This window comes from Equus przewalskii, chromosome 22, assembly GCF_037783145.1.
Source record: "Equus przewalskii isolate Varuska chromosome 22, EquPr2, whole genome shotgun sequence".
In the NCBI taxonomy this organism is placed as follows: Eukaryota; Metazoa; Chordata; class Mammalia; order Perissodactyla; family Equidae; genus Equus; species Equus przewalskii.
In genome coordinates, this window is record NC_091852.1 from 31,677,869 (window position 1) to 31,698,747 (window position 20,879).

At 37.5% G+C, this 20,879-nt stretch overlaps 1 protein-coding gene across 16 annotated transcripts in view; it reads right to left on the reverse strand.

Moving 5' to 3' along the window:
• Nucleotides 1–2,653: 2,653 nt before the first annotated feature.
• MPDZ (multiple PDZ domain crumbs cell polarity complex component) overlaps nucleotides 2,654–20,879 on the reverse strand; it is a 155,049-nt gene continuing 136,823 nt past the window's right edge. For all 16 annotated transcript variants that reach the window (XM_070590163.1, XM_070590161.1, XM_070590157.1 and 13 more), the window contains 13 exons: nucleotides 20,360–20,534; nucleotides 18,243–18,388; nucleotides 17,425–17,508; nucleotides 17,036–17,229; nucleotides 15,469–15,616; nucleotides 11,876–11,962; nucleotides 10,879–10,969; nucleotides 9,941–9,984; nucleotides 8,959–9,081; nucleotides 7,584–7,688; nucleotides 6,914–7,026; nucleotides 5,908–6,031; nucleotides 2,654–4,061 (listed from right to left, as the gene is read on the reverse strand). In XM_070590163.1, coding sequence (XP_070446264.1) covers nucleotides 3,915–4,061; nucleotides 5,908–6,031; nucleotides 6,914–7,026; nucleotides 7,584–7,688; nucleotides 8,959–9,081; nucleotides 9,941–9,984; nucleotides 10,879–10,969; nucleotides 11,876–11,962; nucleotides 15,469–15,616; nucleotides 17,036–17,229; nucleotides 17,425–17,508; nucleotides 18,243–18,388; nucleotides 20,360–20,534 — 1,581 coding nt within the window. In that variant the 3' untranslated portion in view covers nucleotides 2,654–3,914. The remainder of the gene's footprint in view (nucleotides 4,062–5,907; nucleotides 6,032–6,913; nucleotides 7,027–7,583; nucleotides 7,689–8,958; nucleotides 9,082–9,940; nucleotides 9,985–10,878; nucleotides 10,970–11,875; nucleotides 11,963–15,468; nucleotides 15,617–17,035; nucleotides 17,230–17,424; nucleotides 17,509–18,242; nucleotides 18,389–20,359; nucleotides 20,535–20,879) is intronic.

Below are 20,879 nucleotides of genomic sequence, written 5' to 3' on the forward strand. Positions count from 1 at the left end.
GAACTCTCCGTACTTGACTGGTAAGTAAAATTCTTAGACAAATAATACAATTTTTTCTAATTTACATTAAAATGGGCAATATGGAATATCTATATTTTGAAGGGAAAAAGCTGCTGCAACATCAAGTATACAAAAATCACTTTAAAAACATTTGTTTTGCCTAGTTTTCATGCTCTTTCATGTAAAAATTTTTTGGCCTCCACCAATTTTCTTCCTCTTGAGGTAACAGAGGCCAACCTCGCCGTACCAATAACTCTCTTCAGAAAGGAGCAAAGTTAAACATTAACTCCTGGTAGACAAGGGTGAGGAACATCTTTGCACAAATCAAACGCATTCCAGAATACTTGCCGCTGACATGAAACAACCCACCAGGGCTGCTGAAAGCAGGTGATGATAGTTTTGACATTCTCACACCTAGACTAAAAAAAAAAAAAGCCTTTTTACTCCTGTTTCCCAGCAGACATCCTTTCAACTTCTTGTGCTCTGACGGAGATCTGAAGGCAGGCTCTGAATCAGTGTGGTGTGTTCTCAGACGGTAAGTCGGCTGACCAGACCTAAGGCAGCTTGGTACCGTGCATCTCCGAGCAGGGAAGAGCTGCCTTCGCTTCTCCAAACCTATGAAAATCTGCTCTATCAAGATTCTTAAAATTAAAAAATAAATCTGTCTTATCTTTCTTGAATTTTAATGTTTTATGCTTCCAACTCCATCACTGTTTTGTTGTATGGATTTTACTGACTTTCTATGCCGCATTGCCACTTCTGCTGCTATGTATCAGTCAGTGCTGAAATTAAACACATCATCATCATCATCATGCATCATCCTTTTGGAGGGGTCACAAAGAGCACCGGAAAGGTGTGGCATTCTCCAGTGTGATTTAATCATAGAAGCAATTGTATTGAACCTATTATGGGCAATCTACAGTTTTTGAGTTGTACATGGCATTAATATTATAATGTTTAAGTCTTCAAACTCTTCGCTCAAGCATTCTCTTCCTTCATCTCAGAGAATTCTTGAATTTCCAGACAAGAACATATGAAGCACATCACTTCTCTCTAATGTTGATGAATCTATATTCTTTTCATCCCTCCCTCCCTTCTTTCATGTGTTCTGACTTTGCTACCTAAAAGCAGTTCAGGAGGGAGTTTTCTCCAGTGTGCTTACATGCCTACAGACGCATTCTCACGGCTTCTTTTTTGCATTCAGTATGAAGACTGCAGCCAGCTTAAGTAAAACAAGGTAATACCATCAAATTAACCATACCTATAATTTAATCATTCATATGCTCAACAAACAAGTATAGAGCGTCTCCTGTTAGGCACAATGATAGTAGCTAAGGATATAAAGACATTTAAGGTACTGTTATTAGCATGTCCCAGGGCTTCCATAACAAAATACTATAAACTGGGTGGCTTATAACAACAGAAATTTATTCTCTTACAGTTCTGGAGGCCAGAAGTACAAAATCAAAGTGTCCGTAGGGCCACGCTCCCTCTGAAGACCCTAGGGAAAAATGCTTCCTTGTTTCTTCCAGCTTCGGGTCACTCAACTTTTGTTTTTTTGCCCCCATTTTTACGTGGCCTTCTTGCCCTGTGTCTCTACATGGCCTTAGTCTAAGGATTTAGGGCCCACCATGATCCAGCGTGACCTCATCTTAATTTAACTAATTACACCTGCAAAGATCCTATTTCCAAATAAGGTCACATTCTGAGCTTCCCTGGTGGACATGAGTTTTGGGGTGATGCTATCCAGGCTAGTACAGGTACCCACTGGGCTGGTCTCTTTGGGGTACTCTCACATATTAACTCAAACTTTAATTTAGTTGGTTAACTTGTTCCCCTAGAGTCTACCATAGAGTGTCCTTCATAAAAATCTTTGCTGGTTAAAACGTATAAAAGAGGGTGCTTCCAGCAGCCCACCATGAGAGGATCCTGGCTTACCTTCATGATGGAGGGTCATTAACTGATGACTAAGAAGCTGCCTGTGTCACTGAGATACTGAAATGAATTTTGTTCTATCAGGTACCTCAGGTTACCATGACTGGTTGGGGAGCACATCTCCCAAATTATTGCAATGTGTGGTTTTGTCCATTCAATATTTTGTATAACTAAGAATCACAGAATTCTTATATTTTAGAGCTGAGATACAAGCTTTGAGATAAAATAACCTATCATTTTAGAGATGAGATGAGTCAGAGGGAATGCACAGTTCATTAGCTAATTAGGGGAAGAACTAGCAGAATAAAGGTTGCCCCATTCCTTGCTCGGTGTCCGAATCAGACTTTCCACGTTTATGAACATAAATAATTTTCATTATGACTTTTCCCATCTGAACACACTTTAGCTCTTGACTACCCTAAAGAGTAACTTATAATATTGCTTCTTTAACAGCATCTCAGAAGAACACACACAGGCAGGCCACTTCTCTCTCTCTAATCTTGTTTATCTTTCTCTGCTGTGAGGAGTCTACAAATCTTTAGTATTAGTAAAAACTCTGATGTGAAAAACGTTGAGCTTTTCAGGATGATGTTGTCCAAAGTTCCTCTAGTTGTAACTATGGACACCATATGTTCAGTTTGACATGATAAAAACCCATTTTAAATTGTAAATCTTGAACAATAAAGCTTTTTCCCAGTAAAAAGAACAAACAAAAAAATACGCCTGCTTCTTTATTTGTACACCATGAAACTTCTGATTTATTTACTTCAATTCTGCATTTACACAAAAGTGCTGTAATAAAATATCTGTACACTACTTCTGTTACAAATATAGATAATATTTAAAGTGACTTTATATATTCTAATGTAGGAGTTTCACGCTCTAAAATGGGAATGAACACATGATAATTCCTCACCAGTTGTCTCAATAAACAGCTCCATCTGTTTCCTTTAGTCTTAAACTATTGTATTATAAGATGTTAATATAAGGCAATGAAATGAAGTTATGTTAATCCCCTTAATTTTTCTATCAATTTACTAATGGCATACAACTAAAATAATTACTAACACATTGCTTTTTTCTCTGTCATTAAGATTAATACTAATTGACAACCAATTGCACAATGCACTAACACATTTTTAGTGTTGCATCAGTTAAAACGAGTACTAAAGATTCTGGGAGCTTCTATGTTCCTCCATGGTTAGCATGGCTGCTCTTTGGGGAAACCACAGTCAATACAGGGTAGCATCATCATTTTACTTACAGAAACATGAAAACAGGTCAAAAACGAAAATGATTGCAAGATGCACATTAAATGTTTTCTTTACAAACTTAGGGCCATTGCTTCATATATGTGCCATTTACTCAATCTTAGAAACCCATTTTAGGGGGAAAACATATATGTGTATACTGGAGGTGGGGAGATGCAATTTTTTACAATATTCAAAACTTTTAAATACTGAGAGCATTTTTAAAGACTTTCAATAGAAAAAAATGTTTTCTTTTTTAGTTCGAAGTGGGGAGAGGAGTTGGATTGACAAAATGAAGCATTTTTATAAAACTTGAGATTTTCTTTATTTTATATTTTCATTTTTCACCCTAATCTCATGAAACCATTTCTCTTTGCTTAGCTTTAGAATTATTTTTCTTTCTCTACTAACCAGTTTAGCACAAAACAACTTTTGTCCATGTGACTACAAAATGTCAGATATCTTCATAAAGAAAGACTGGAATTAACTATGCAAATAATCCTTCTTTTTGAGTTTATATTCACAAAATGCAAGGAGAAAGGAAAAATGATGCTACGTTGTAAGAAAATCATTTTCATATGAGAAAAATAAACAAGTGGTATTCTTCCTCTACAGTTCTAACAAGTCCGATAAACACAGCATGGGAAAAGTCGTCCACAAAGCCAGTCCCACTCTCTTTACAGTGTGGGTGTGGTGAGGGGTTGAGCTGCCTCAGCTCTGGCAGCAAACTCAGGAGAGAACCAGCAAAGTGACAGTGCCTTTTGTCCGCTTAAGGATGGCGACGGCTTCTTCATGGGTCACCCCTTCTAGACTCTGCCCATTGACAGCAATGATCTGATCGCCCCTTTTGAGACGCCCATCCTCGGAGGCTGCTCCCTGCAATGATAAAGTAGGCTTGTTGACTTCCCAAAAAATGCTGCCTTGCAGCTACACAACAGAAAAAGCTCTAAACCACAATGTAAATTGCTCTGCATGTACACACACATTGCTCTCCATGCTCCATGGGTAGTGTACAGCCTTTAGGCAATGATAAACATCCACAAAGGAGGCCTTTCTCTCCTAAATGGTTTTAGCACTGAGATTACAGTTTGAGAGAGAATTTAGCAGTCAACAGATTAGTTGGATGGTTTTTCGGCTATTCAGCACAGCAGTTGGTGGGAACTCAAATTAATAAAGAATATTTGGGAACTTGCCTAGTAGGAATGATTTTTTATTCTGTAAAGAACAACTACAGAAAGGAGACAAAGAATTAGCAGTTTTATGAGACAAAAGCAGTTTTATAGGACAAGGGCAGGAGGATCATGAAATGCAAAGGCTTGCAGAAGCAGAAAGCCCACGTGCATGTGGACAAGGACAGGACACAGGACAAGGCACAAGGCCTGCTAACTCTAATTCTCTTTCTGTAGCTTTGAAAGGGCTGCTCTAGCTGCTTGGTTCTTTACTTTCTAAGCGTAGATGGAGTCTTCATATTCCTTATGGGCCCTAAATGATTTAAGATAAAACACAGACATTCCTGTTTGAAAAAGAACCCCATCTTAAAGGCACACTTATAGTAGGCAATTATGTAATTAAATATAAGATTAAAAATAGGAAAAAGTTAATGAGGAATCCATAATGATGAAATTCTTAAAATATGTTCTAACTAGCATGCCTTAAATAAATTGTTCCAAGGCGGAGGAAAAGGACGGTCTGACTCTCCTATTCACTGGCAAATGCTGTCTGTATTTTTGGACATACCAAGGACTTTAAAAATCTCAGAAATTAAGCCTATAGCTAGACTGCTGTAGATAGAGCACTTTAAGTTGGTTAAAAATAGTCATTTTTTTCAAAATAATAGAATGAAACCTTCATAGGTGGGCACTTTAAAGGACCATAGCACTGAAGCCCCTGTATCAAGTCTTTTAATAGGTTTGACATAAGTTTTGTTCCTTTGCACTGGAACATTTTGAGATTCTGGATTTTCTCCAGCAGGAAATTTTGTTCGATTCTGTAGTTCCTGAAAAAATATCTTAACAACATATTAACAATAATTATATGGGTTTAAATTATTTTAATAACTTCACAAATGTTGCAATAACTTTATTCTTATTCTAAACATTCTTAAGATAGAACCAGTTACTATATGATTACAGCTATATACAAATGGCTTTTTTTAATTGAATGCTGATTGCAAACAGCTAATTTATTGTAAGTGACAGAGCTACTAGATACTCTTCAAATCTTTTTAGCAGTTATTTTTCTATTCCATTCAATGAAATTAAACTTGTAAAATAAATGCCCAATTAGTTAATCTGCATATGTATTTTAGGTACTTTTCTGTGCCTATTTTACATTTGACATCAAAAAATAAGACACGCCAGAGCTCTACAGCACACACATATTTAAAATGTCCTATTTTCAAAAGAAATTCACTGATATGCAACTTGTTTTCAAGGGGGAAAAATCAGGCCTTACTGTCTAAATAAGGTTCATTAATATTTTTACATATATAGCCAAGAGTTTCCATGGAATTTCAATTTGAGTCTATTTTTCTTTAAACATAACTAAACCTCATATTGGGCAAAAATATTTAGTGACTCGTTCCTGTAGGGAGTTCCAAAAGAAAATGATCAACTGTTAACCATTTGGCGTTTCCTCAGGCCATAAACTAATAAGCCAGCTGCTGACCACCATTAATGAACGTTTAGCGGGGAAAAAGGGTGGTTAAAATTTGCAAACTTACCTTTGCAAACACTGTTTTAACATAAATTGGTAAGTCTCCATGAGGGCTGCCGTATCCTCCTACTATACTGAAACCCAAGCCATCTGGTCCTCGGTCTAGCATAATAGACTTACACTGAGGAGGTCTACAGTTAGGGAAGGAAAAGAGTTTTTGGATTTTTAAAATATATATATATATATATAACACACACAGATATCTTTGTGAATCTGTAAGTTATGAATTATCTGACATGACCAAGAGCTAGTATAATTCTCTGTGTTAGTGATGGTGAGTATACTATGGATATTTTTGGGATGTTTAAATTGTCAGTACATGCTGTGCACAGTATTTTAAATTTACAAAATCTAATGAAATCCTACTTAACACCCTAATTCTATTTCTCATTTACAGCCCCTTAAACTAACATATTCATGGCATGTTCTTGTTGCACGGAGTAGCCCCTTCTTTTTCCAGTGTATTTAAAGTGAGAGGGCAGAAGTGCAGAGGACTAGCATGAAATAAGTCATAACGTCAGCATCCCCAAGCTCAGAGAGAAAAATCGATTCTAAGCAATGTAAAAGCTGCATCAAATTATTTAAAAATTCTAATAAGCTCCTCTCTTCTCCTCTCTCTATGTTCTAATTCTATTGTACTCAAGTGTTGGGCAACTGTAAAATTCTTTTAATCAAAACGATGATTTACTAAATGAGAAGGCAATGTTGGAATTTTTAAAAGGATAGATTTGACTTGTTCCATGTCACATAGGGTAGTGACATCAAGACTAAAATGTTCTCCCAAAAAACTCAGAGCTGAAATGTGGGAAGGGTAGTGGCATGCATGCATGTCTGTCTGTCTATTTATCTATCTGCTACCTACCTACCTACCCACCTACCTTTGATGAACTAAATCCAAGCCCTAATTATTGAAGAGTTTAGAAACACTTGATTTTCGTATTTCATACTTCATCTCCTATTATTTCATGTTTATGTGAGTAGTAGGGATAAAAAACTAACCCATGTGAGCTCACCCTAAATCATCCTGAAATATGCTGCTTGATGTCAGCCCAGTGAAAGAAAGACTAGAATTGGTGGGTTCCTGCTGATGGCCTGTGACCACACTCACATCTCCTCCAGCAACCACCTGTATACAGGAGAAATAGAGAAATACACATGTTGCTAGGGAGAGATCAGTAATTTTTCTTGCAAAAGAGCATTTGCATTAAAACGTGTATTTTATCGTCCACTGATTCATTTCTGCTAACATTACACACAACTAAAGACAAAGAAATTTCACAAGGCCCAGAGGCCTCTTCAATCGACAGTAAAAATACTAATTCAATTCTACAAAGTTCTTTGATGCTTTTCAAACACGGTCTCATATGTAATTATTTTTTAAAGATCTTTAGAATACAAGCCACTTGCTCACACCAGTTAAAATTTTAGCAATTAATCATTTACTTCTAAGACCTTGTATTTTTCCCCCCTTAGATATAAAGTATGAAACAATAAATGCATCAGGATAAAATGTGACAGAATGTGTTTGTATGTACTTTCTTGGAACTCTCAATATAATCATTTATGTTCAAGGGAAATATTAAATAAAACCACAGCAGGAGATTTAATCATTTTTACTGCTTTAACATCAAAGCTCATATGTCCTCAAGCTACCCATATTCTGAATGCTGCTTGGGATCTCACCTGCATTTCAACGGAGCCAGAGGCACTTTTCAGTAAGTTAACTGCTTGGGTGTGAGTCATCCCCTCAGTGGACGTGCCACAGATAGTGACAATTCTATCCCCAACCTGCAAGGGAGAGGAAGAAATAGCCATCTGCTAAAGCAGCCATGAAGAGTGGGACACTGAGACCTAACAGTCCCTTCCGTACCTTCCACATGACACATATACTGCTATCAGTAACTGAAATACAACCAAGGAAACCACTAATTCCAAGCAGCAGCCACCATGAAAAGAAGCTGCACATAATGACTGAGTTCCATAATCTCTAGGGCAAGCGGGGGAATCACACTTCCCTTATCTTCGTTTCTCCTGCATAAGACATTACTTGCTATTAAAAGAATAAAATATCTGACATCATTTGGAAACCAGAATTTCTCTGGACATTATTATTATACATATTAGACGTGACGCTAAGTCAGGGGTTGGCAAACTAGAGCCTATAGGCCAAGTCTGGCCCACTGCTTACTTTGGTTAATAAAATTTGGTGGGAAGACAGCCATGATTATTTGGCTGCTTTCACAAGGCAGAGTTGAGTGGCTCCGATAGAGACTCATACGTCCCAAAAAGCCTAAAATATTCCCTATCTGGTCCTTCACAGCAAAGTTTTCTGACCTCGGTGCTACGCGCACGATCAGTTTTTAAGTGCCAGTCATGAATTCAGATATCAAGGAGACTGAACTATTCCCGATTTAGGACTATTTAAACTAAGACGTGGTTATGTTTTGAGACCCTTTGTGAGGCAGGAGGCCATAGAGTTTACTTTATAGAGACTGAGTAACTTTAATGGAATATTCCCACGACTTCAGAGCTGGAGAGTTAGCATAAATTCCACCACGGCGCTCTACATGCGCACAATCCCTCAACTTTGAAGCAAGTTTTGTTTAGTTTTACAAAATTACAAGTCATATTTACATTAAAATTCTGCAAATTTGATAATCAAATGCAACACAAATAATAATTTTCAATTTAATAAAGTTAAAGCAGCATTTCAACCAATGAAACGTAAGGAAAAAATTTCACCTCATACTGGTGTTCTGAGAATACTTTCTGTTTTCTTTTAAAATCTTCCACAGAGTTTCAAACAAGTAAAAGGTATTAAGAAACAACTGTAAATCTTTACATTTCATTTACTTGCAAATTTGCATACATCTGCAAATTCTCCCCTCTGAATTTTCTCCATCTTTTACTCAAAGCAAGCTCTGCTGTGGCTGGCTTAGCTGATTTGAAAGCAAATACAGACATTTTAAAACTGCCTGCAACAGGTGGCCAGATTCAAAGGGTTTACGAAAACTTTTGCCAGATTTGTGAAGGCTACAGGGCCATTAGCAGAACTTACCCTGAGTTTGTGGGTCTGAGCTGCAACTCCATTCGGGTGCATCATTGCGATAAATACAGGGACGTCACCAAGTGGGCTGCCCACGCCTCCAGCGATGCTGACTCCCAATGAGTCAGTGGGCCCCTGCCAGTGAACAAATAAAACGCTTTGGTCAAAGCGATATTTTTAATTGACTTTTGGTTTCTTTGGCACAACATTCCATAGTTAACTCTGCTCTTCTAGGTGTGAGGGTGGAAAATAAGGCTCAAGAAAATTGCACTACTTTATTTGACACAGGTCCTTAATGTGATTTAGGAAAATAAGCATCTGCTGAGGAAGTAAAAGAAATCAAAACATACTAAATGAAAATCATGCTGTAGGACTGATGGAAAGCAGGTAAGCTGACGGAGTGAAAAGGCTGCAGTTTTTGGAATCAGAGAGACCTGTGTTCAAAGCCAGGAGCCCACACTTACAAACGCTGGGACCTGGAACAAGTCCACTCCTCTCAATGAATCCCTAGATGCTCATTGACAACACAGAGATTCCGGTGCCACCACATGGGGCTGCAGTGAACACGGAATGAAATGGTGACCTATGACAGGTCTAGAGTGCTCAGCACATAGGAACAGCTTAGGAAACCGAAGCTGCTCTTATATTCTCTCTTAGCATGGCTGTCAGAGGAATCTGTTTCAGGAGAACAGGAAAGGTCTGTTGCCAGCAAAGGCTTACTTATCAGTATGACAAGTGAGAGGGGCCGGGCGTTAGTCTGTGTGGGCTTGGGTTCATGCATTTTTGGTGATACAGAATATGCCAATGAGGACTTCTCAAACAAGGTGTTATGACCAGGGAATTCAGCAAAGACGGCATTGTGCTATTTCCACTGCATATAATCCATATTTTATCAGACGGTGCTATAAATTGGTAAGACAGCTCACAGGAAAACACAGATGCAGATACCTCTGAAGTCAACAGAATTTATATTGTTTTCTCTCTCCCAAGTTACCTTTTTTATTTCAACTGTTCTTAATCCCTGTATTTCAGATGCCACTATAAAGGTGAAAAAGATAAAACATGGTTATTACAGCATTCTTTATGTTCAGTTAAACTGTAGGCAATGCCTAGAGCTAGATGGGACTAAATGATACCCTAATTTTTTTAAAGGGGGTGCTCAAAGTTACTAGTACACATGATTAAATCTGTCTTACATAGGAATTCCTTATTTCTCCAGTTGGAAAAATGCAGACAGCATCTCATTTCTTCCTTATTTTAAGCACCGATTATATAACTGCACAATTCACTGTGAGTGAGTCAAAGACAGAACGTGCTTTGGATAGAAAGACACATGTGCACAGCTGAGAGGAATAAAGCCATGGAGGCATTAAAAAGAATCCATGGACTTAAGTGCCTAAATTTCTAGAATATTAGTCACATTGCAAACAGAGAATGCCATATGGTTAGTTTCTTCAATCTGAACAATTTTCAACCAATGCTCCAAGTCAAAAAACGCTCTGCACCATTATTTCATTAATTAAAACACAAGAGGATCACGTTAATTTTCTCAATCAAAATTTTTGCAATCTTCATGGAAAAAGAAGGCTTCATTTAATGGCATCTTCTGATTTACTGGTGTTACACTGAACAGAGAAAGGGCATAAAAATCAAGTACACCAATATGCTTAGTAAGAAAAAATTACAGAGTCCTGATTCTAATGTTTAGTAAGTCTTGTAGGGAAAACATTAAATGGAAAGAGTTGCTATAGGCACAGCTTCATGTCGTTCAGAATTTTTGCCCGCACACGTTTCTGCACTTAAATCTTTAAGATATGGAATGATTTAGAGGAAAGAGAGCTCAGAGGTAAATTAAAACAAGGAAAAAAAATCAGTGTTAATGGCCAAAATTAAAACGAGTAAATCATGCTTAAAATATCAAACCAATCTTACATGCATTCTTCTTTGAGCTACTTTCCAGTGACTCAGATGTACTGGATCCAGAAAGTGGAAAAGTGAATGATGACAGGCTGCCTTCACTCATCTACAAATCATAACAGTAAATTTAGAAAGTTTCGGAAGTAATAATACTCCCTAAATACGACTTATTTCAGAATTCAATTCTTTTAATGTAGCTAGAGAAAAATATCTGTTAAGCAACAGTGGCATTTAATAATTTGAAGGGAAACAAACAGTTTCTACCTATTTTTTTTCTTTTTAAGGAAGAATTTGCCTAGTGACATAAATAAACTGAAGATAAAAGGATGGATGAAATTGATTCCAACCGACCTAAAATTTTAGTGGATTTTTCATCATCTCATTCCAACGAAAGCTCTCTAAATTTAAACTGAAGTTGTACATAGATGGGGACTTCAAAACTGTAGAATCAGGGTCAGTGAACAGGAAGCTAATGGTGGTCAATAAGCAGTGAGTGGGCGGTCTTTAAGGACAGGTTGATGAAAACGAGCTGCTGTCATTCTGATGACAAGACTGAGGAAGGGGGCTCAGCAGGAGACGTGAACCATGCAGCGCCATATTGTTACACATGGTGGCGAGCAGCTACAGCTCACTACCTGGGATTGTTTTCAGTTGAATTTTGATTGATAAATGTTATAAAATACTTAAAAAATATATTATCTTGGTAGGCTTTACATATATTAATTGGTTCTTTTGAGATTATGGAAAAAGAATCACATCAGAAAAGAGGAATGCTTGAAATTAAGTCCCTTAGAATGACTTACAAACTACTCAAGAGCTACATCTTGCTCTCCTGTCCACTCTCATCTCTTGCTCTTCCCTATCTCCAATTCTGCACCTCAGTCACTCTGCCAAGCTGCCACAAGGCCAGGCCCGTGTACAGGACCCTGGACACAGACCCACAGTCACAGCATCTTTGAGTTCCTTTTGGTACGTGAACTGCACCACCCTCATGAATCCCACAGCTACCCACCTGGCTGCTTTGAGAAGGCCTCCTCTCTGAATGGAAGGGACCAGCTTTCATTCTTCCGACTTCCAAGGTCACTGTGCCTAGGGAACACTGCAGGAACGAGAGTTTTACGGAAATGTTTAACTAAAATATTAGTCATCTCTAGGAGTACATTTTAGTCTTCAGGACAGAGTTTTTGAAAGGCATCTTCCTTTTGGAATCTCCATAAGGATACCTCCAATCCTTAATAGAGAGAGGCTTTTCTAAAACATTAAAACTAATAAAAATAATAACAACAAGCAGCAGCAGCAACACCACCACATGACTGTCTTATTCCCTCATGATTTACATGGAGACTGTTTCTGCCAAGGCAAAGATAAAGTGAGAATTGAGCAATTATCTCATGAAACACAGTGACTTAGAGAAGCCAAATGAACTAAATAACTCAGGTTTTAAAAAACAAAACAAAAACAATAAAACAACCACTACCACAACAGCATGCTTTGCCTTTAATGGCAGAGGGACTTAGAGAATTGAGTAAGCTCTCTATTCCCACACTGCACTTGAATAGACCTATTATACGCTACTTAAATAAGCCATATTGCTATAAACACAAAACAAGAATTGAAGACATTTTCCCTGTGGCCCTTTACGAATAAATCATAGACATGCAAGAAATGCTGCATAGTCTAACATGGAAGGAGCACCATGAGGTGTGTGAGATCCTGGGCTTTTGGAGTCAGAGACCCTGGTTTAAATCCAGACTATGTGATTTACTAGCTGTATGACCTTAATAGATGTTACCTTGACAAGTCTTTTACTCTGCATTTTTAAAATGGAGACCAAACTAGGTTGTTGAGATAAGTAAGAGAATCTATGTACAATGCTTTTGAAAGTGCCTGGTGCAAAGTATTATTTACACAAATATTGGGCACTAATATTATCATGCTGCTTCTGATGGGGTACTGAGGGACACGTTACTCATAAACACGTGGATAATAAATCAAATTTTGAAAGGTCAAAACTTGACTTGCAATATCCATAAGTTGTTTGTTTGCTTGTTTGTGTTTTTGGGGGGGCCAGGAACTTTTCAAATCCTTCTTGAACCTATTTATATCTCCAGCTTACGGAACTGCAGAGCTTAACAAATTCCACACAGTAATCATTCACTGTGTACTTATACCTCTTTCACCTACCTACAACATATCTCTTCCAAAGTTCAAGGGTATCTATTATTATAAAATTTTTTAAAGTTAAATTTTCCATTATAAAAGCAATTCATCCTCAAAAGAAAATTCTGAAAATAAAATGAAAACAGAAGGAACACAGAGGATCCTATAATTCCAAAAATCATCTCAAAATTATTGTTAAAACACTTAAGATTTTATTTTACATAGTTGTTTCTACACTGTAAATACAATTTTATCTCACATTCGCTGCTATGTTTTTCCATTGTTAATATAGTTACCATGAACATTATTTTAAACAGATACGTTTGCCACGCATCTCTGCTATATTTACCAAAGTTTATAGAGTTTTGTCAACTGTGTTGCTTCCAGTTTTTCTATTATTACAAATAACACTCCAAAAAACCTTACATACATGAAGTTTTTTGTGTATTGAGGATTACTTATGCAAGATTTTTAAATGAAAGTTAAGTCAAAACAAGGACAAGTAGTAGCAGCAGCTATAAACAGCAAAGTTATACAAATACTTAAGGCTCTTATTATATACTGCCAAACTGGTTTTTCAAACGATGGTTTAACTGGTTTTAAAACTGTTATTATATGGATATTCCTTCTCTTTCAGATGTACCTATCTTACAGAGTCAATAATCATTTTAAATTTATGTCCAAAGGAAGTTACTTCTCCTTAAAAAAGTCTAACTACTTTTTGAAAATTCATATCTCTAACAAAAAATCATAGATTTCAAGTGTGATTTACTAATAACTAAAGCGATACACCTATTCACACACCAGATCTTATCCAAACCACAGAGGTTACTAACAAGAGGATCACTTGAAAATCCCTCCGTGAAGCCCAGCCACTGAAGAGGAACCCACTAGCATCAGAGATCTTTGGCAGCTCTCTCGCTGTCATGAAGGCTCATGTTATTTAACATGCCTCACATGACATGGGTATAGATGGTGACTGTTTTCTAGTCAACGCTGAACTATATACTTCACGTCATAAAAACATGTGCTAGGTAAGAAAAACAATGAGATAAGCACCGCTTTATTTATTTGTAGGAACACACATTCCCTTTAGAAATTGGAAGATTCCCATAGGAAATATGCCTAGAGTCCCAAGGGTTGTATTTTTAAGTGACTATTCTGTATTTTACAATTTCTTTCTAAAATGAGACTGGCTCTGCATTTCCCATCAGAAAACGAGTCTTGATGGAGAGTTTCCTTTGGAGGAAAACGATTTCACAATGTAAAACGTACTTAAGACTAGAATGATACCTAGGGATGGGGGCCTATTGTTGAGATAATTCCCAGTGAAAGTACTGCCAGGTAAATCTGCATTAAATTACTTACTTTCATTTCATAAGGATGACCCATACAACTTCGAGTGAGAGTGTGTGTGTGTGTGTGTGTGGGAGTGAGGGAGAGAGGGAGAGAGGGAGAGAGGGAGAGAGGGAGAGAGGGAGAGAGGGAGAGAGGGAGAGAGGGAGAGAGGGAGAGAGAGGAAGATTGGCCCTAAGCTAACATCTGTTGTCAATCTTCCTCTTTTTGCTTGAGGGAGATTGCCGCCGAGCTAACATCTGTGCCAATCTTTGTCTATTTTATGTGGGATGCAACTACAGTATGGCTTGACAAGTGGTGCTTGGTCTCCGAGCCTGGCATCCAAACCTGCACACCCTGGGCTGCCGAAGTGGAGCACACGAACTTAACCATTATGCCACTGGGCTGGCCTGCCAACCTCAATTTTTAACTGTGAAACTTTAAATATTCAATAGTTTTGAGTAAGAACAAGATTTGGACCAAATACCATCTTCTGTGGTTCAAAAAGGGTAAAATCTTTCTCCCACATTCTTCCTGTCCAAGGAAATATAAGGATGTCAAATTTAGTATGCCCAGAAAAGGGTTACGGAAGGACTGGGACAGGACAGTCCAGAAAGCACAATTCCATCCCCAGAGGTGCCATGGGTGCTCTTCTTGCCTCCTAGCATCTCCCACATGGAGCATTTCTGCCAAGTCACTTTTCAAACAGCCAGGGATGAGACTCTTCACTTATGCCAGAGGTCATAAGAGTAAATCCAAATATCAACATGGATGAACTGAGTAAGACTTTGTTTCTACTTTGTGGTCTGAATATGTGTGTTTCTTTCAAGAAGAGATCCAAACAATATTCATCTTAAGATGAAAGATTTACTAAGATCACAGATATTCAGTTCATAATTCTTATTACTGCTATATATAAAATATAATAAACAGCTAATTATAAATTTATTAGAGATTTATCACTGAAATATAACATCTTACTTATAAATACGTCTTATTTGAGATAACATTTTAAATAAAGAGAATTCAGTACTTATTTTGGTAGCCGAAAGTTAAGTTCTCCTCCTTCTATACTATTCCACAAAATTACTTTTGGCATTTGATTTTCACCTTTAGCAAAGCAGCAACAGCCTCCTGGGTGGCACTGCGGACGTCCTCTCCATTCACCGTTAATATCTGGTCTCCCTGCATCAGTCTTCCGTCAGCGTCTGCAATTCCCCCTTTGACGATGTCTGACACAAATACTCCAGTATCATTTCTGCAAACATCATTTTGAATTTCACCATTATTATTTTTTCTAGTAAGTAATGCAATGCTCATTTAATGAAAAGCTAATACGTTTTAAACTGAAAATTTTACTTCCATTTTTGTGACTTTAAAAGTTTTATTGTTTTTAGCAACACTGAGGCAACATTATTAGAATTAATTTTTTGTAATAGCTTATTTCATAGCACTTCACAGGTTAAATAGACCTTTCATAAGCATATTTATTCTTCGACAATTATAAACTGAGTAGAAGTGGCTACTATTATTCTCGTTTTATGGGTCACACAGCTACTAACTGGCAAAAATGGGACTTAAGAGTCAGTCCTTAGATGCTAAATCTATTGTTCTTTCTACACCACAATGAATCCTTGAATGAATATTGACCTGTAGCTACATAAATATGTTGCTATTATCATCAACAACCTTAAAATTATTGGAAATAAAACTTAAGTACCATTGCTATGGTGTCTTTTTTTAAACCACTATGGATCTAACTTTCACACAAGACAGATTTAAGGAAAAAGAACAAATACTAATCTTATTCCAATTCTCCTTTCTTTCACAAAATAGTAAATAACCCAACAGCTACTTGTTGAGATACAATGATAACTACAATGATAAGTAGAACTATTTAATGACAGCTGAACTGCATCGCTTGTTCTTGACAAGGTCATGATCTCAAACGAGCCACTTCACCATCTGATCCTCTGCTTTCCCATCTTTAGCATAAAGGTGTTGGAACTTGCTGGATTATGTATTTGTTCATATTACTTATACATAAATATTTCAATAAAGTAGGTACTGAATTTACGTGTATTCACCACTCTACCACGCCAGCCTCTTACTTTATGCTTTCTGTTCCCTTCTGATGGCATGTTCTTGCTCAGGCTGACCTTTCTCCCTATATAGCCTCCACTTCCCTGTAATAGATCAGCATCATTTACCACTTTTAGCCTCAACTCAGGCACCTCTTTTTTGGGAAGTTTTCCTAATCTACTTTCCTTAAATAGGGTCACTTGGTCCCTTTATCCCTTGCTTCTATGGCTCCTCCACATTACGCTGTTTCTATTACTCAACAATAGAACCCTTTGTTGCAAGAATATAGTTAATTCTAGTTCATAAAACTGAGTTTTTTCAGGTCAGGAACCATTTCTACTTAACTCTGTTATCCAGAACCTATGGTATTTCCTGGCACATGGCAGGTACTCAAAACACACCAAAGGGCTTTTCATTTAGTACCTTCAAAATCCTGCAGAATAATGAGTTAAAAAATTCAAAACCAACATCTTTTGATACTGCATTACTAAGTGGGCTGACGATAGCTTTCTACAGAACAGTAGCACTGATAAAGTTTCTACACTGCTAGTACTATTTACCAAAAGGTCATTGGGTTTGCCCTCTTCAGTCATACCTTTTACCAACAATACTTAATCCCAGGCCTTTCCCCGGTTTCTTCTGCAACTCAACGGTGAGCGTGTCATACACGTCCTCCTCTTTGTATGGGGCTTCATCTCTGTAGAGCGTCAGGCGCACTCTCTGTGGTGTCTGTCTCAGGACATTTATTGCTTCATCATGGGTGGCCTTTCTCAAGTCAATGCCATTCACCTGTTTAAAGATGGGACACTGACTGTGAGGAACCAGTTGAGTTAAGCAAAGTGAAGAAAGAGAGGAAGAGAAGGAGGAGAAGGAGGAGAAGGGAGAGAGGGAAGGTGGGAGGAAGGAGGGAAGAAACAAAGACCACTTTCCCCAGAGTAGCCTTTCCTTTGTTAACGTAAAGGTCAAATACACAGCATTCTGTACCTCTAAAATCTGATCTCCAGCCCAGAGTCTTCCATCTTTACATGCTGCTCCTTCTTCATAAACTTCATGGATGATAATGGCACCCTAAGGGCCAAAACAAAACATACTCATGCTTTATCCCACTCTCCCTAGGAACAGTGAGCTGAAACGGAGTCAAAACATACTGTACTTTTTGTAGACAGCAACAAGGGTTATACACTCATTGGATCCATATGTGAGTCACATCAAAATTCAAAGAAAAGTATAACAACACAATTTTTGCTAAAAGGCTCAAAGAAGCCTATACTGCTTTCTAATGATAGGGAAGTTTAAAGAAAAAAATTATAAAATACAAAATTATACACATACATGTAACAGATATATATATCACCCTTCCTATCAGCAAATGAAATTAACAGATAGACATCACCTTTCCTATCCACAAAAGAAAGAATTAGATTTTAAAAGTAATTTTGACATTTAGAAAATTCTGTCTACAAATTATCCAATTTTTCAGACTCTTCTCAATATGGGTCAAATCCAACCATACTCAGTCAGTAAAAAGTAAATTAAATATGGCAAAGACTGGGGAACTGACAGAAGTATTTTGAACCTAAAAGTCACAATCACTAGTGTAACAGAATCTTATTGAGTCAGTATTGGCTTATTCAATATAAAAAGCCCTGTACCCCACTGAATATATGCCATACAAATTAAAATAACGATGAATGATACATTTTTCTCAGCCTTTATTATTTAATAAAACTGATGGAAATCTGCTGATAATGATCTCGATGAAGGGGCCATCTGTATATCTGAATTGCCGGGTGTGTCCTCACCAGCAGTGTGTCAGAACCCCCAACGATGCTCAGGCCCAATCCTGTTCGCCCTTTAGATATCTCAATTGTTGTTTCACAGCCTGGGATAATGGGGCAGGTTGCAGGATCAGAAGCAAAGACTGCTGGCGTTGATGACCTGCTTGTACCTAAAAATATGTTAAAAATGAAACAAAATACAAACAAGAATTGATTAGAAGGCATATCCATCAAACTCACCACATTGGTTCCTTTGGGAAATGGAGCAGGGAAATGGGTCCAAGATTGGGGACAATGAAGACTTCACATTTACCTTAATCTTTCAGTTATATTAAAAAATATTAAACAAATACGATTAAATCATCATTGTTAATTTAGGGTGGTGGGCACAAAACTACTTTCTGCACTATTCTGTATTTTTAAAATTGCTAGAGAAAATATATATAAAGGAACAAGAACAAAGAGTTGAATTGAACCTCTAGTTTCACTGTGATATTCTGCATTTCACTGGACCAAACAAACTTCACATGAAAATATGATTTGTAAAACTCAGACCTAAGATATGTGGCAGTAACCTAAAAACACATTCAGGGAACACTGCAAAACCCAAAGCACATTGGTAATTCTGGTCATGGTGACCACCTTTAAGGGCTTTTTATGGTTTTGTTTTGGTTTTCCTTTCTTCTTATCCTAGAGCACCTCTTCTTATGTAATCAAATCTGAGCATGTACGCACCTGGATTTAATATGTGAGTTTATAAAACGTCAAGTGAGACCCACTTGCAATTTCTTTCCTTGCGTCTCACTTGACATTTTATAAACTCACATATTAAATTCTGGTACATATATGCTCAAAATTTAACAGATAAGAATAGGTTATAAGAAAACAAGGAGAATATAATTTCACACCTTGTTTTATGATAGTCTTCATATCATATGTTTTATGATATACCAAAGAGCATATAGAAAATCGCATATTTTGGGAAAGCTGAGACACGTGGTAGAATAGCTTTAGACAAGATGCTCTCTTTTTAGGAAACCAGAGCCAGACTATTTTCCTGCTCCTGAAATGGTAAGAGCAGGTGTAAGATATTTTCTGTAACATTACGTTTTCATTTTTCATATTTTTATAGACAATGCTATTTAGGGATCAAGATAAAACTGAAAAATGAGAACATTCCCATAAAATTTTTTAACACTTCAGTGAATTACCCAGTCTTTCTAAATAAAGGATTACTTTCATCAGATGTGTATGTATTACTTTAAGACTTTTCTGTCCAACTATATTACAAATGTTTTAAACTGCTCTTTCCTTAAAAACCTGTCAAAAGTACTGAATGTTTCAGTTTAGAGCCCAAAAGACATTTTTTTCCCCAATTTCAGAAAAAGCCAATGTGTTTAAGTACTTTTTTTTAATGCTGCAAAGCTTGAAATTTATTGTTCATTAAATACCAGTGTAATTTTTCTCCAAAAGTAACTCAAAGGAATAATTCGCCTCCCTATGCCAGACTGGTATTTTAATGATACATGCAAGTGTCACCCCATGGTCCACACACAACCATTTCATCTACTTTGACAGGATCCACTATTACACCCAAACGACAGGACTCGATCGACTCCGTACACTGTGGCAAAGACTAGCATTTTTAAGAGTTTCTTGTGCCAGGCACTGTTGGAATGATTCCACCAGTGAAGTATTTATCACTACATCCATTTTACAGATTAGAACAGTTGAGGTTTAGAGAAGTTAAATTACTTGCTCAGTATAAAGAATAAAGGTACAAATGATGTTTCTAACTCATCAGTTAGATCCTGGAATCACAGTACCCTTAGCACAAGATCTTCGGAGAGCATAGAGTACCACTCTTTTGTTTAGAGATGAAGAAGCTGAGGCTCGAGGAGGGTGGATGGGTTTCCTAAGACCCTGCGGCTGGTTAACGGACAGCACGCAGATCACCTGCCTAACAGTCCAGCACTCTGTCTTCAAGAGCCCTTCTCTTATGCCATCTTTTCACCAAAGGGTTCCCTGACTACGGCCTTTCAAACAAGGAGCTACATACAGGCAAGTGGCTCCCACGTGGGGACCCTCTGCTGTGTCTGAGTGTGCCAAACATGCAGGACTCACACGAGACCAGCCCTTACTTCGGATGGACTCTGGTTCTGGGGAGCCAGACGGTGGGACCATTGGAGACTGGGAGCTGTTCTTCTTTTCTCCATTGGCTGTACCAGCTGCTGAAGCAATTGCCTGGGAATCTGGATTCTCAGCACAAATGGTAAGTTTCACTGTCGTCTTTGCTGTTTTCAAAAGGCTAATAAACTGGCAGGGTGTTGGAGGGGAGGGGAAACAAAATCCAAAGGGAAATTAGTGGACTTAAACAAATAAGTCACTATTAAAGCTGGAATCTAAAACTATCTATGGCTGAGAGAAGAGTCACAGGCAACTTGTTTCCTTGTCAGGACTTGAGGAGTTAAGAAAGGTTATAGTTTCTCCAATTGCCTGACATTGATTAAGGCCACAGCAAATTTTTACCACTAAAAGAGTAGTTCTGACCATATTCTTCCTGATATAAGTATAGGGCTTCCAATGTTTTACATTTCTAATTAATCTCACCCATTTCTCTGTATCCCTACGATCTTAGAAGATATATGGAGTACTTTACCC